General features: G+C 47.0%; 1 protein-coding gene across 1 annotated transcript in view; it reads left to right on the top strand.

Annotated features, from left to right (window-relative positions):
* The window catches only part of ANKFY1 (ankyrin repeat and FYVE domain containing 1), a 47,539-nt gene that overhangs the window by 27,438 nt on the left and 6,616 nt on the right, over positions 1 to 13,485 (top strand). Inside the window, exons 9-20 of the mRNA XM_081890207.1 lie at positions 950 to 1,018; positions 1,598 to 1,797; positions 2,999 to 3,096; positions 4,242 to 4,467; positions 4,877 to 4,975; positions 5,611 to 5,764; positions 6,536 to 6,704; positions 9,016 to 9,134; positions 10,482 to 10,638; positions 10,778 to 10,978; positions 12,095 to 12,271; positions 12,520 to 12,667. Of these exons, the coding sequence (XP_081746333.1) occupies positions 950 to 1,018; positions 1,598 to 1,797; positions 2,999 to 3,096; positions 4,242 to 4,467; positions 4,877 to 4,975; positions 5,611 to 5,764; positions 6,536 to 6,704; positions 9,016 to 9,134; positions 10,482 to 10,638; positions 10,778 to 10,978; positions 12,095 to 12,271; positions 12,520 to 12,667 (1,817 nt within the window). The remainder of the gene's footprint in view (positions 1 to 949; positions 1,019 to 1,597; positions 1,798 to 2,998; positions 3,097 to 4,241; positions 4,468 to 4,876; positions 4,976 to 5,610; positions 5,765 to 6,535; positions 6,705 to 9,015; positions 9,135 to 10,481; positions 10,639 to 10,777; positions 10,979 to 12,094; positions 12,272 to 12,519; positions 12,668 to 13,485) is intronic.

Genomic DNA, 13,485 nt, shown 5'->3' with positions numbered 1-13,485 from the left:
GCCGAGGAGGGCGGGGTATAAATAAAATTTGTTGTTGTTGTATTGCTTATTTTGGCTGGCAGAGGTACCAGTGATAGAAACTGCAACCTTTGCATGTAAAAGCATGTATGTTATTGATGGGATTCCGGTGCCAGGGTAAAACGTATTTGTTATCCCAGGCATCTGGTGACTGAAATTTGGGCTGTTCGATGTCTTAGGTGGTGTTGAACCAGCGGGCGGGGAGAGATGCCAGGTGACCTGGCGGTGGTAATTCAGATCCATCCGTAGGAAGTGGAGCAGGGTTAAAAACACCAGGGTCCTGAGACTCAGGAACCAAGAGGACAAAAACTTCTTAAAAAGAATGGGAAAAATTTATAATTTATCCAGGAGACCATTGCAAGCAGATGGAAACATTAGCAGGATTTGAAACTCACTTGTAATGTAACAAATACTATGGATATTATGGATTGATTTAAAATATAGAATATGGAATAATACGCAGTTGTAAATGCTGACAGTAGGACCCATGGAGGGGATGGAGCGGGAAGTCTCAATATTCAGAGTAATCTCTGTATATGGATATGCATTTGGAATGTTATAAATTTATATTTGTAAAATAAAAACTACTTCAAAAAATATATAAATATCTGCACCCCGTTAAGTCTGTCACTGAAAATAGGTGAAACCTGTTAACAAGTACAGAAGTAAATCTAAAAGCAACTGCCTGAGTGCTCAGTAATAGCTGTTAATAATTAAAATGGATGTTGGTCTCCGGTGTAAATAAGACAAAAGCAGGTAGAGCCAGTTGAGGGAGGAGTCTAGTGTCACGTGCTCCAAGAAGTTGCCGACTTACAAAAGAGATCTTGCTCCTTGACCTTTGGAAGACCTTGTGCCCTAATTCAACTGACCCCTTTCTCTCTCTCTCTCTCTCTCTCTCTCTCTCTCTCTCTCTCTCTCTCTCCACCCCCAGGACTCCACTGCATGCCTCCATCATTGTGAGAAATGACCCAGTATTCAGCCAGCTGCTCCAGTGCAAGCAGTAAGTCTGTGCAAACTGGATTAATACAATTATCTATCTGGATGGTGCTCTTAATAGAAGAAACCATGTCCTTGTCAAGTTTTGGGTACGTTAGGAGACGATGGACTTTTCCTGAATTTCAGGCAGAGTTTTCCTAAAGGCTGCTCTTCCCTTCCCGTTCTTGTCTGTGGGTTTGTGTGTTTCTTATCACCGTTCTGTTTTGCGACAGACACTTGGGTGGGTCCTCTCGATAGGGCAGGGAGGTGGCTGGAACGGTGAGCTTGGGGAAGTGGCTCAGTGGCAGAATGGAAGTGTTTCTGTACTAAAAGGTCTCGGATGATTCAAATCCAAGTTGCAAAACCTACCAGTAAATGAAAAGCTGCCATTGAGAATGGGCAAATGTCAATCGGAAGAAAAAGAATGCTAGTTGACTTGGTAGGCAGAAAATACAAAAATTGGATGTTGAAGGCACAATAAACAGACAGGTGAAATCCGGTGAACTGGCCAGTGTTAGAAAGCCTTGATTTGTGTCTCCTGAGAACAAAGTCCCGACTTGAAATTGTTCACGGGGCATAATCGGAACGTTGTTGTCGTTGCCAGGCTCGATTTGGAACTGAAGGATCATGAAGGAAGCACTGCTTTGTGGCTTGCTGTTCAGTATATCACGGTGTCTTCTGACCCGTCCGTCAACCCCTTTGAGGATGTCCTGGTGGAAAACGGCACTTCCTTTGATGAGAACAGCTTTGCAGCCAGGCTCATCCAGCGCGGCAGCAATACGGACGCTCCCGACACAGCGACCGGTGAGAGAAATTGTGTCGTCCCAGTAACTCAGTCCCTAAGAAAGCAATTGAGAAATCAGATAGAAGACAAGCCAAAGGAAGAAAGAGGCAACAGCAGAGCTGAAACTCTAAAGCAAGCAACCTTTTGGTTTGCTTTAGCACAGAGGGCAATGAAAAGAGGGTGCAGTGGGAGGGGTGTGTGGCCTGCATCTTACAGATAGCTAACTTTTTTGTGAATTGAGCAAAAAGACAATGGAGTCTCTTGAGGAAACAAAATTCCAGCTGTTGTACATCGGAGAGGACAAATCAAAAGGGTCTTGAGTGGCACTGCCCCAGTTGTGCAACGCCTTCTTTCTGGAGGCATGGGTGTTTGTGGGTTCATGGTTTGATGGAAATTTACTTGGGTTTGTTTTTCTTATAGTTTTTGGTGGCGATGGTTAGGCTTAAGTGTGTTTTATGTTATAGGACTGATTTTGAGGTTTTATTGTTGGTATTGCTGATATAGTATGGTTTTTATACTGTGGCTTTATTATTGATGTTGCTGGTGCTTTCCTGTTACCTTAATTGTGTTTTGTGATTTGTAATAGTGTGTGTGTGTGTGTGTGTGTGTGTGTGTGTGTGAGAGAGAGAGAGAGAGAGAGGGAGGGAGGGAGGGAGGGAGGGAGGGAGGGAGGGAGGGAGGGAGGGAGAATCACTTTGAGGTCACTTGTGACAAAAAGTGGGTGCTGTGGGTTAAACTACAGAGCCTAGGACTTGCCGATCAGAAGGTTGGCGGTTTGAATCCCCGCAACGGGGTGAGCTCCTTTTACTCGGTCCCTGCTTCTGCCAACCTAGCAGTTCGAAAGCATGTCAAAGTGCAGGTAGATAAATAGGTACCGCTCTGGCGGGAAGGTAAACGGCGTTTCTGTGCACTGCTCTGGTTCGCCAGAAGTGGCTTAGTCATGCTGGCCACATGACCTGGAAGCTGTACGCCGGCTCCCTCGGCCAATAAAGTGAGATGAACGCCAGAGTCGGTCATGACTGGACCTAATGGTCAGGGGTCCCTTTACCTTTTAAGCATACTTAATAATAAGGACGTCAGTAATAAGCCACGTCAATTCAGTTGTGCCCTGCCCTCCAGTGTCCTGGCTTAGAATGCAAGATGACGGCTTGAATTTCGGCTCCTGTTCTAACTCTGCTTTTTCTTTCTCTCTCCCCCACCCGGGTGGCTGGCTGCCTGTAGGAAACTGCTTGCTTCAGAGAGCAGCAGGGGCAGAAAACGAGGCTGCCGCTCTGTTCCTGGCAACCCATGGGGCCAAAGTTAACCACCGGAATAAAGCGGTAGGTGAAGAGAAGGGAATGTCGAATGAAATAGAACTCTGCTCAGACACTCCATATATCTGTTTGATTCATGGAGGGAAATTAACTGCAAGCCCATAACTGCTTACTGTAGCTAGTTTGGACCATTTCTCATTTTACTGTGATGAGATGGAGAAAGGGTGCGTGTGTGTTAGGCCTGGGCGATGTATCAATTCATTGCCCAGGGCCAGTTTGAAGGCCAGAGTGCAATGGCACCTTCACCGGGCAGTATATCGCGGGTGGGGCTTGCTGCACCTGACTCTGCCACAAGGAGGAACAAGGTGCATTGGCCTGGCCCCATGGGTGAAACCGCTGCCGATCCTGCCAAGGTAGTTCCACCCCAGTGCCTTGTGGGGCCGGGGCCGATGCAGCTTGTTCCTCCCTCTGTTTTTCAACATTGGGATGTATTGCTATATCTCAATGTTTGGCCAAGGGACGCGGGTGGCGCTGTGGGTTAAACCACAGAGCCTAGGACTTGCCGATCAGAAGGTCGGCAGTTCGAATCCCCGCGACGGGGTGAGTTCTCGTTGCTCAGTCCCTGCTCCTGCCAACCTAGCAGTTCAAAAGCACGTCAAAGTGCAAGTAGATAAATAGGTATCGCTCCAGCGGGAAGGTAAACAGCGTTTCCGTGCACTGCTCTGGATCGCCATAAGTGGCTTGGTCATACTGGCCACATGACCCGGAAGCTGTCTGTGGACAAACGCTGGCTCCCTCGGCCAGTAAAGCGAGATGAGCACTGCAACCCCAGAGTCGGTCACGACTGGACCTAATGGTCAGGGGTCCCTTTACCTTTACCTAATGTTTGGCCGGTGATACATTTCAATGTTGAAAAGCTGACATCGTCCAGCCTTAGTGAAGGAGCAGCTGCTCCCTTGTTTTATTTCCTCTTCCCTCCCCACTCTTTTTTCCTTTTATATTGCGTCTCTTAGATTGAGAACCTGCAGGCAGCCCTTTCTTCTAGCAGATGTACAGCGCTTAGAAAATTGAGGAGCCACAAATGTGTTGACAGTTGTTTGTCGCGCACTGAACTCTGTGGGAGCTGCTTTTGAAGTCCAATTCATGAGTCTTTTCCCTCCCACTTGAAATCGATTGTCTTTAAAGTTTTCCAAATTCTCCTTTCCCTAAAGGGGGAGACCCCGCTGCACACAGCTTGCCGGCATGGCCTAGCCAACCTCACGGCAGAGTTGCTGCAGCAAGGAGCAAATCCTAATATCCAGACGGAGAAAGCCGTGCCTGCCCAGAAGGGGACAGCGATGCCCAGCACGGCAGATAACGTCAGCCTGCAAACTCCTCTTCACATGGCAATAGCTTATAACCACCCGGATGTGGTGTCAGTCATTCTGGAGCAAAAAGGTAAGCCTTTAGTGGGGAGCTGCCAGCTGGGAGGGGGTGGAACTGGAGGGAATAGGAGCAGAAAAGCAGATAAATGAACCATCAAAAAGAGTCTGCTGGATCAGGCCAGTGGCCCATATAGTCCAGCACCCTCTTCTCACAGTGGTGAACCAGATGCAGCTATGGGAAGCCCACAGGTAGGACCCCCAAGAACAAGGGCACTCTCCCCACATCCCATTGGCTTCCATCAACTGGCATTCAGAGTCATTACTTCCTCCAACTACAGAAGGGTAAACTACAGAGCCCAGAACTCTTCTAGGGGTGGGTGGGAAACGTTCTTTAAAGGTATAATGCGTATGCAGCCTGGTATCTTCGAAGCAAACATGATTAACTTCAGGCTTAAAAGAGAATTAATGGTTTTCTCTTCTAGCAAATGCCCTTCATGCTACCAACAATCTGCAGATCATTCCTGACTTCAGTCTCAAGGACTCCAGAGACCAAACAGTCCTGGGATTAGCCTTATGGACAGGTAAGCACCAAAAGATGGATGGTCTGAAATTTTAGGAGCACTTGGGCAGAGGTGGCCTCAACTCCAATAAATAATAGAAGAAACCTTTTTTTAAAAACGAAAAAATAAGCATCTACTTATGTGCTGGATTACCAAAGTAGGTGGCAGCGGCAGTGGAACCCTTCATAGTTGTTCTCATAAACAAATCTGTTCTCCTGTTTCAACGTAGCGCAAACTAACAGGCCTCCGACCGCAGGCGGCTAGAAAGCCGTGTTTGTCTGACAGAAGTGAATCTGAGCCCTTTAATTTGGCATATTTGTACCTAAACAAATTTTGTGCCTAAAGCTGCCGGGAGGAGTAAAGTTCAAACTCCAACTTGCCTGCAAATCCCTGAAAACTTTAACCTCTCGCAATATCTTGACAAGAGAAAAAAGGGGAATACAGCTGAAGTAGGTTAGGCTGAGAGCAACTGGCCCCCAGCGAGCTTCATGACTGATGGGGGATTTGAACCCTGTTCTCTCATGCCTTATCTGACTGTCCTAAATGGGAGGGGAGAGAGTGGGAGCTCTAAAGGCAGTCATGAGTTCCTTGAAGGAAAGAAAGGGCAGAAATTTAACGGATAAATTGGATGTTTCTTTCCTCTCCCCCCCCGGCAGGAATGCACACTATTGCTGCTCAGCTGCTTGGCTCTGGGGCCTCCATCAATGACACAATGTCAGACGGGCAGACTCTGCTACACATGGCAATACAGAGGCAGGACAGCAAGAGCGCCCTCTTCCTCCTGGAGCACCAGGCAGATATCAGCGTCAGGTAATAAGGCCTTGGTTGTACTTGCAAAGTTGTGCGAGAGTCTTAGCACAGAGGCAGGCCCAGTGCCCCCGCAAGGCACACTTGGGCAAATGAATTGGCGCTGGCTTGGGCTGAGCAGGTTGCTTCCGCTCTTCCCACACCCCCTTGCCTCAGAGGGCATCAGTGGGTTCTGCTGGTGGGTGGAGGTTGACACCACAGAGAACCAAGGATGATAACAGAAAATGCCACCTGAATTATCTTGGCACCATAAGGATGGGATCTTCGTTTATCTTCTATTATGGTTATGAGACGGCAACTTGTTTCTGTATGGTGCTTTGAAAAGAACCTCAAAGAAAATAAGGGGTACCGCAGACTCACTTGTGTCCCGGCTGATTAGTTCAGGGATGATGAACCTTTGGCTCTTGATAAAGGTTTATCTTTCAGTACCATTTTGAGCCTTTATCGTCTCTTTTGTTCTTTCTGCAATTTTTTTAATAGTACAGTGGTACCTCTAGTTGCTTTCTCCTACAGTTATGTATCCTTCTGGATACGTATGCGGCAAACCCGGAAATATTATCCCAGGTTTCGCCGCTCATGCATGCACATAGGTGCTAAACCATGCCATGCGCAGAAGCAGCACCTTTGGTTGCGAATTCCTTGGGATGCGACTGGAGCTCTGGAACGGATCTCATTCACAACCGGAGGTACCACTGTATTTCCCTCCCCCAAACTGTCGGTGATGCACCGCCTGTGGCTATCTGCCTGCATATAGCACAGTGTGCTTGCTTGCAGGACTCAGGATGGTGAGACGGCCCTCCAGCTGGCCATCAAAAACCAGCTCCCTCTTGTCGTCGATGCGATCTGCACCCGGGGAGCAGACATGTCTGTGCCAGACGACAGAGGGAACCCTCCACTCTGGCTGGCTCTGGAAAACAACCTGGAAGATATTGCTTCGACTCTGGTAAGAGCAGTGGCAGCTGCAGCCTCTTTTTTCTTCTTCTATTAGATGTTGGAATCCTGTTCACAGTCATCATCACTCTTCTCTAACCAATCAACTTGGAGATGTTTCTGTACAAAATGCATTCCAGGATAAAGTGGGGGGGGGCAGTGGTGTTGTTTTGTTCTTCAAGTCATTGGGCATAATGAAACTAGGGAGGAACTGAAAAAGAAGGCTTTGTTGTGGGAGGTGAAACCTAGGGAGAAGTCCGAGACGGAACTGCATTGCAAGCTTGGTTGTGGCTGGTGTTGAGAGCCACAGACCTTATTTTCTTTCCCGCTCTCTTTAATGCATGATGTTGCATGACAGTGTTGTGAGTTGCTTTCCCCCTGCTCACAGACACTGCACTGGTTGCAGAATCAATGAAACAGCAGATGGATATGGTTTGAGTATCCCTGGGGCAGCCATTCCCACCCTGCTGTCCTCCAAAACATGTGGAGCGCACCAGGTTGGGAAAGACTGGCCTAGATGTTGTGAGTAGGAGAGAGGGAGGCAACGAGAGGCAAGGCTGTTGTATTCAACTATCAGCGACAACAGCTTGAGAGTAGCTGCTGCCTTCCTGGCGGAGCTTTTCCTGTAGCCTCTGTTCCACCAAAGGGGATTTTAAAAGCAAGGTATCCTCAGCAAGTTCTGCGAGTTGCATGATGCATTCTTCTTTCACATCCGAGTTCGTTCAGTGGTTTTTTAACAGGTTGCACTATTTTGAGTACATTGTTAAATTTATATTTTTAAAAAAGAGGGCGGGGGAGTGTAAAATGTTTAAAGCAGGCAGGGTTCCTAAAACCAGATAGAAAAATGCTACACAGAAAGTGATGTCGAGACTCCAGTACAATATTGAGAAGGGCTGGTTGGTCGCACACTCTGCCAAAACCCTAATAGCTTACTGGAGCGACTGAACAAACGCTGTTCATTTAACAGGTTGAGCAGCCTACGCACCTTCAGTTTGCATGCACAAATCTCCCACAGTTCTCATATTTTAGTTTCTAGGCATGCAAAGGATTTTAATGTCTCTTCACCAGTATTCTGGAGCACCGTTCCTATTGAAATCAGGGAGGCTCCTACAGTTCTGATACTCTGTCCCCTGCTGAAAACATGTTTGTTGTCCAGGCATTTTTTTGAGAATTCCTTTGATTCACTCCTGGTCATCCTGTTCTGTATTTTATTATTTTATCATTTCACTGTGTCTCAATGGTTTTTAATAAGATAACACGGTCAATTATCTGCTGAAACCTTTTTGGGTGTGCAGAGTAAGCATTGTTTAAACTAGTGGATCTTAGCGAGTGGGCTTCTTGCAATCACACACAGAGAGGTAGGTAAGAAAATAATAAAGCTGTTCATCGTAGGAAATAATGTGATTTGCAATAGAAAAGTTTCTACTTCCATACGAATCTATGCTTTCTCCTTGGTTCTCTCAGAGGATAATTAAAGAGGACCTTTCACCTTGAGGTCCAAGCAAGAAAGGTATAAGGAGGAGGAAATTATAAGTAGGATGCAACCTAAGAATATCAGTCTCACCTAAAAGAGACAGAGTTAGGGACCTCCAGATTCCCAGACTATCCATGTATCTTTAACCTTTATCTGCCTTAGCCCACGCAAACCCCATTTTTTAGGTAATTCATTTTATCCCCCTTCTGGTTGTTCTGTATTTTACGATTTTATAATTCTATGGTGTGGATATTTCTACACACCACAATGACTATTTTTAAATGACTTCCAGGTTTATAGATAGATATTCTTATAAATTAAACTTGAATAACAAAGGCAAGCCATGTTGTTAAAAAGAGCTTCGGTAATCAGTTGTCTTTATTAGGCTCTTCAGCAACGAACAGACTGTAGAAACAGAAGCCCTCACTGCCACTAACTGCCTGCGTAAGAAAAGCAGGGGGGGAAAGTGCCAAATCATTAACCTCATCCCAGAAATGGCTTACTCCTTCTGTTTTGTTGTTAATATCATCTGCTTTATAATGTGCGTTATTTTCAAGTCTTTTTTTATTCTTTTTAGTTCTAGTAAAAAATAACTGTATTTTGCTGTACAATAAGCTGTTTTCTAAAAGAGAGGGGGGAAATAACTGAAGAGCTTTGATTTCTGTTGCCCTTCGGAAGCCAGTCTTTTTATTTCTCCATGTTGTTCATCGAATTTATATACCACCCTATATCCAGAGGTCTGGGGGCGGTTCACAGCACAAAATCAAAATCAAATGTTTTAAATTAAGAACCCAAACATCAAGCACCACTGTGCTACGTTCCCCCCTAAGCATCTCTTCTCTGCCTGTAGGTGAGACACGGTTGCGATGCAACGTGTTGGGGTCCAGGACCGGGAGGCTGCTCACAGACTCTGCTGCACAGGGCCATCGATGAGAACAGCGAACAGATCTCCTGCTTCCTTATCCGCAGGTGGGGAACAAACCTGTTGTCCAAACTGCTTGAGCCAACAGTTAAGGCTTTGTAAACCAATAGGCCATTGACTTGGTGTGATACCGAAAACAATGTCTTTCCTTCCCCATCAGGCAACCTGTTGACAAGCCACTGTGTGTGGACCCAGTGGGCCAAATATACTTTGGAAGGTGGCGCAGCTTATGGGAGATTGCCTTATTTGTGTGCAGAATGTCCCAGGCTAAATCCCTTAGATCTCCAAGGACTCTTCCTCCATTGGGAGTTTTCAGCAGAGGTTGGGTGGCCATCTGCCATGGATGCTTTAGCTGAGATTACTGCATGGCAGGGGGTTGGACTAGATGACCCTTGGGGTCTCTTCCAACTCTACAGTTCTATGAGTCTGTGATTCCAGGGAGGGCTGGGAAGGTCCCTGCCAGAAATATAGTTTGTTGGTGTAAACATGAACCAGTGCTTTGATACCATATAAGGCAATTTTCTGTGTCCTCCTTTCCATTAATCTTTTACTCACAACCTTGAGGACTGGAAACCTGCTCTCTTTCTAGGGAAAGGGCTTTGAATGCGTGTTTTTTTCATGCAGAAAACGCCGTGTTCTGTCTCTACATAGGACTGGGAAAGGACCCTTGACTGAAATCCTAGAGCAAGGATTTCCCAAATGTGGGTCCCCAGCTGTTGTTGGACTACAACTCCCATCATTCTTATCTAACAGGACCAGTGGTCAGGGATGATGGGAACTGTAGTCCAAAAAAACCCCCAGCTGGCGACCCACGTTTGGGAAATCCTGCATTTGAGAGCTGCTGCCAGTCATTGTAGGCAGCCCTGAGCTTTAGTAATAATAATAATAATAATAATTTTTATTTATACCCCGCCCACCCCAGCCAAGGCCGGGCTCAGGGCGGCTAACAAGCAATAATAAAAACAAGTTGAATGAATACAACTTAAAAACAAGATTAAAATACAACATTAAAATATTGAAACATCAAAATATTAAAATGCAGCCTCATCACAGGAGGAGAAAGGAAAATGAAAGAGGGGGAGGGAATCAAATTGGCTCCAAGCCAAAGGCCAGGTGGAACAACTCTGTCTTACAGGCCCTGCGGAAATAAATCAGATCCTGCAGGGCCCTGGTCTCATGAGGCAGAGCGTTCCACCAGGCCAGAGCCAGAGTTGAAAAGGCCCTGGCTCTGGTTGAAGCCAGTCTAACTTCCTTAGGGCCTAGGACCACTAAAGTGTTGCTATTTATGGACCTTTAGGTGGCTCATTGGTCCAGCTCTGTGCAAAGCATCTTCCAGGGTTCTCTTGCCGTGCTTCCAGTTGTTGAGGCTGACGGTAGCACTGTTTCCTTTTCAGCGGCTGCGACGTCAACAGCCCGAGGCAGCCAGGGGCCAACGGCGAGGGCGATGAGGAAGCCCGCGATGGGCAGACGCCCTTGCACTTGGCGGCTTGTTGGGGCCTTGAAGAAACGGTGCAGTGCCTTCTAGAGTTTGGAGCCAATGTAAATGCACAGGTACGAAACAGAAAAAGCCTCGTAGGCTTTTTCCCATTTCTGCTGGCGGCTCCTTTCTTGCGCCACAGATGTCCTCCCGACCTTTGCACGCATTGCATACTTGTTTCACGCTGCTGGCTAACCCAACCTGTGTTTGTAGGATGCAGAAGGGAGAACGCCCATCCACGTTGCCATTATCAACCAGCACGGTGTCATTATCCAGCTGATGATCTCGCACCCGGAAATCCAGCTCGGCATACGGGACCGGCAAGGCATGACCCCTTTTGCCTGCGCCATGACTTACAAGAACAACAAGGCAGCAGAGGCGATCCTGAAGCGGGAACCGGGAGCGGCCGAACAGGTACAGGAGACCAAAGTGCACCCCCTCATACATGCTCTTGTGTCATTAGCCCAGTGACTGAGGTATCACGGTCACTGTCAGTGTGTCATCTTAGGCCTGCACAGCATCCAGGATAGAGAGAGAAGGCGTAAACAAAACGGAAAAACTTTTATTTTTTAAAAAGAGTTTATTTTTGCATTTTCAGGTTCACAAGCAACAACAAAGAAAGTCATTAAAATATAATCAATAAATCCCCTTTGACTTCCCTCCTCCCCTTTTGCGGATCCTTATGCCAACATTTTTCTCCTGCATATCCTCTCTAAACTTGGATGTGCATGTGTGGTATCCATAGATTGGGGATGGGCAGCCTCTGGCCCTCAAATGTGGCTGGAGTCTGACATCTCTCAGCCCCAGGCAGCATCTCCAATGGTCAGAGATGATTGGAGATACAATTTAAGAACATCTGGAGTCCAAGTGGTTCCCCATCCCAGCTGTAAACTGCTGTTGTAAGAAATAAGGAGCTGGCCATTGGTTCGAGTCCTACCCTCCTGCTCTGGAGGGTAGACCTCAAACCAATGGCTTCCAGTTACAAGAAAGGAGATTCTGGCAACATCAGGAAGAACTTTCTGACAGTAAGCTGTTTGGCAGTGGAACGGTCTGACCTGGGAGGTTGTGGACTCTCCTTCTTTGAAGGTTTTTAGCAGAGGTTCGATGGCCATCTGTCATGGAGGCCTTAGCTGAGATTCCTGCATTGCAGAGTGTTGGACTAGATGACCCTTGGGTACCTTCCAACTCTGATTCTATGACAAATCTTTCAAATCAGCCCACTGACCAATTGGTATTTTGCAGTTCTTGTTGAAAGCCGTGTGTGTGTGTGAGTGTAAGCGAGCAACCTAAAACACACTGCATCAATCAAATGCCTATGAAATCCCAGTCTCTTATTTCTGTTCCCCTCCTGACAAGGAAAAATCTGTATGAAACCCACAAGGAACAGGGTAGTGACTGGCAAATTTTCAAACTAGAAAATGTGTCTCAGGGTGTGTCAGAAACCAGGGGTGGTGTTCAACTAGGTTTCATTCTAAGCAGATGCGTTGAAATTCACAAACGTGACTAATTATGGTTTTGCCACTGCCATAGGTGGACAACAAAGGCCGGAATTTCCTCCACGTGGCCGTTCAGAGTTCCGATATCGAGAGCGTGCTCTTCTTGATCAGTGTCCAGGCAAACGTCAATTCCAGGGTCCAGGACGCCTCCAAGCTAACTCCGTTGCATCTTGCCGTGCAGGCTGGCTCTGAAATCATTGTTCGTAACCTGGTACGTGTTTTGGAAGGTGGCGTCTGAAATCTGCCGTTTTCATCATGGCTGGGTTCAGGGGTGTAAGGAAGAATGAAATGCACCCGATTGTCCTAGGAACTAGGTCCCAGGAGATAACTGTCAACCAGTGTAGCAGCTGTTTGAGGACAGGAGTTACATTTTCAACCGGCCTATAGGTGGCTGCCATATACAATCTACTAGATTAGACCCTGAGAAACTCCTCCTTCCTTGTCTTCTCCTCACAACAGCTGCTTGCAGGCGCCAAAGTCAACGAGCTGAACAAGCACCGCCAGACGGCCCTCCATCTCGCTGCCCAGCAAGACCTTCCCACCATTTGCTCGGTTCTCCTGGAGAATGGAGTAGACTTCGCAGCTGTGGATGAAAATGGGAACAATGGTAAACTCTGCTTTTGATGTCCAAAGATGGGTGGTTTCCTGGCAAAATCATTAGCTCCAGCTTGCTCCTCCCCCTTTCTCCTAGCTGTTGTAGGGAAAGGATTTCCTGGGTCAGTACAGACACCTTGGTACTGTTGCAGATCCCTTTCAGGATTGTTTTGAGGCTGGGAGCAGCGTTCGTGGTGGCACTATAGTGTTATTTCCAACCAGGCCTCCCTCAGCAGGGCCTAGAGTAGGGATGGGGCCCTCAGATGTTGTTGGACTGTGACTCCTGCCATCCTGTTCTGAATGGGACTGATGGGAGCTGGAGCCTGGAGGCTGGCTGCTTTGTTGTCCGTGTGGTGTCTGCTGCATTTGTGCAGGAGCATCTATAGCAAATGGCATCGGCTTCAGAACTGTTTCCTTAGTACAGTGGTACCTCAGGTTACATACGCTTCAGGTTACAGACTCCGCTAACCCAGAAATAGTCTTCAGGTTAAGAACTTTGCTTCAGGATGAGAACAGAAATCATGCTCTGGCGGCGCAGCGGCAGCAGGAGGCTCCATTAGCTAAAGTGGTGCTTCAGGTTAAGAACAGTTTCAGGTTAAGAACGGACCTCCGGAACAAATTAAGTACTTAACCAGAGGTACCACTGTATTTTAGCTTTTGTTATAAAGAGGAACTGCCAAGTTTCTATCTGCTAAGCTTGTGGAGGGATGCTGGAAATGGGAAAGTGCTCTGTGCTTGCTGAAATCTGAGAAGGTGGGCAGGAGTACCCATAAGGAGCAGAAGTGAGGATAAGCCATAGAATCGTAAAAAATTGTAGAGTTGGAAGGGACC

Source organism: Podarcis melisellensis (genome assembly GCF_964234715.1).
Source record: "Podarcis melisellensis genome assembly, chromosome: 15".
Taxonomy (NCBI): Eukaryota; Metazoa; Chordata; class Lepidosauria; order Squamata; family Lacertidae; genus Podarcis; species Podarcis melisellensis.
Note: the sequence above shows the minus strand (reverse complement) of the source record. Positions and strands in the feature narration are given on the sequence as shown.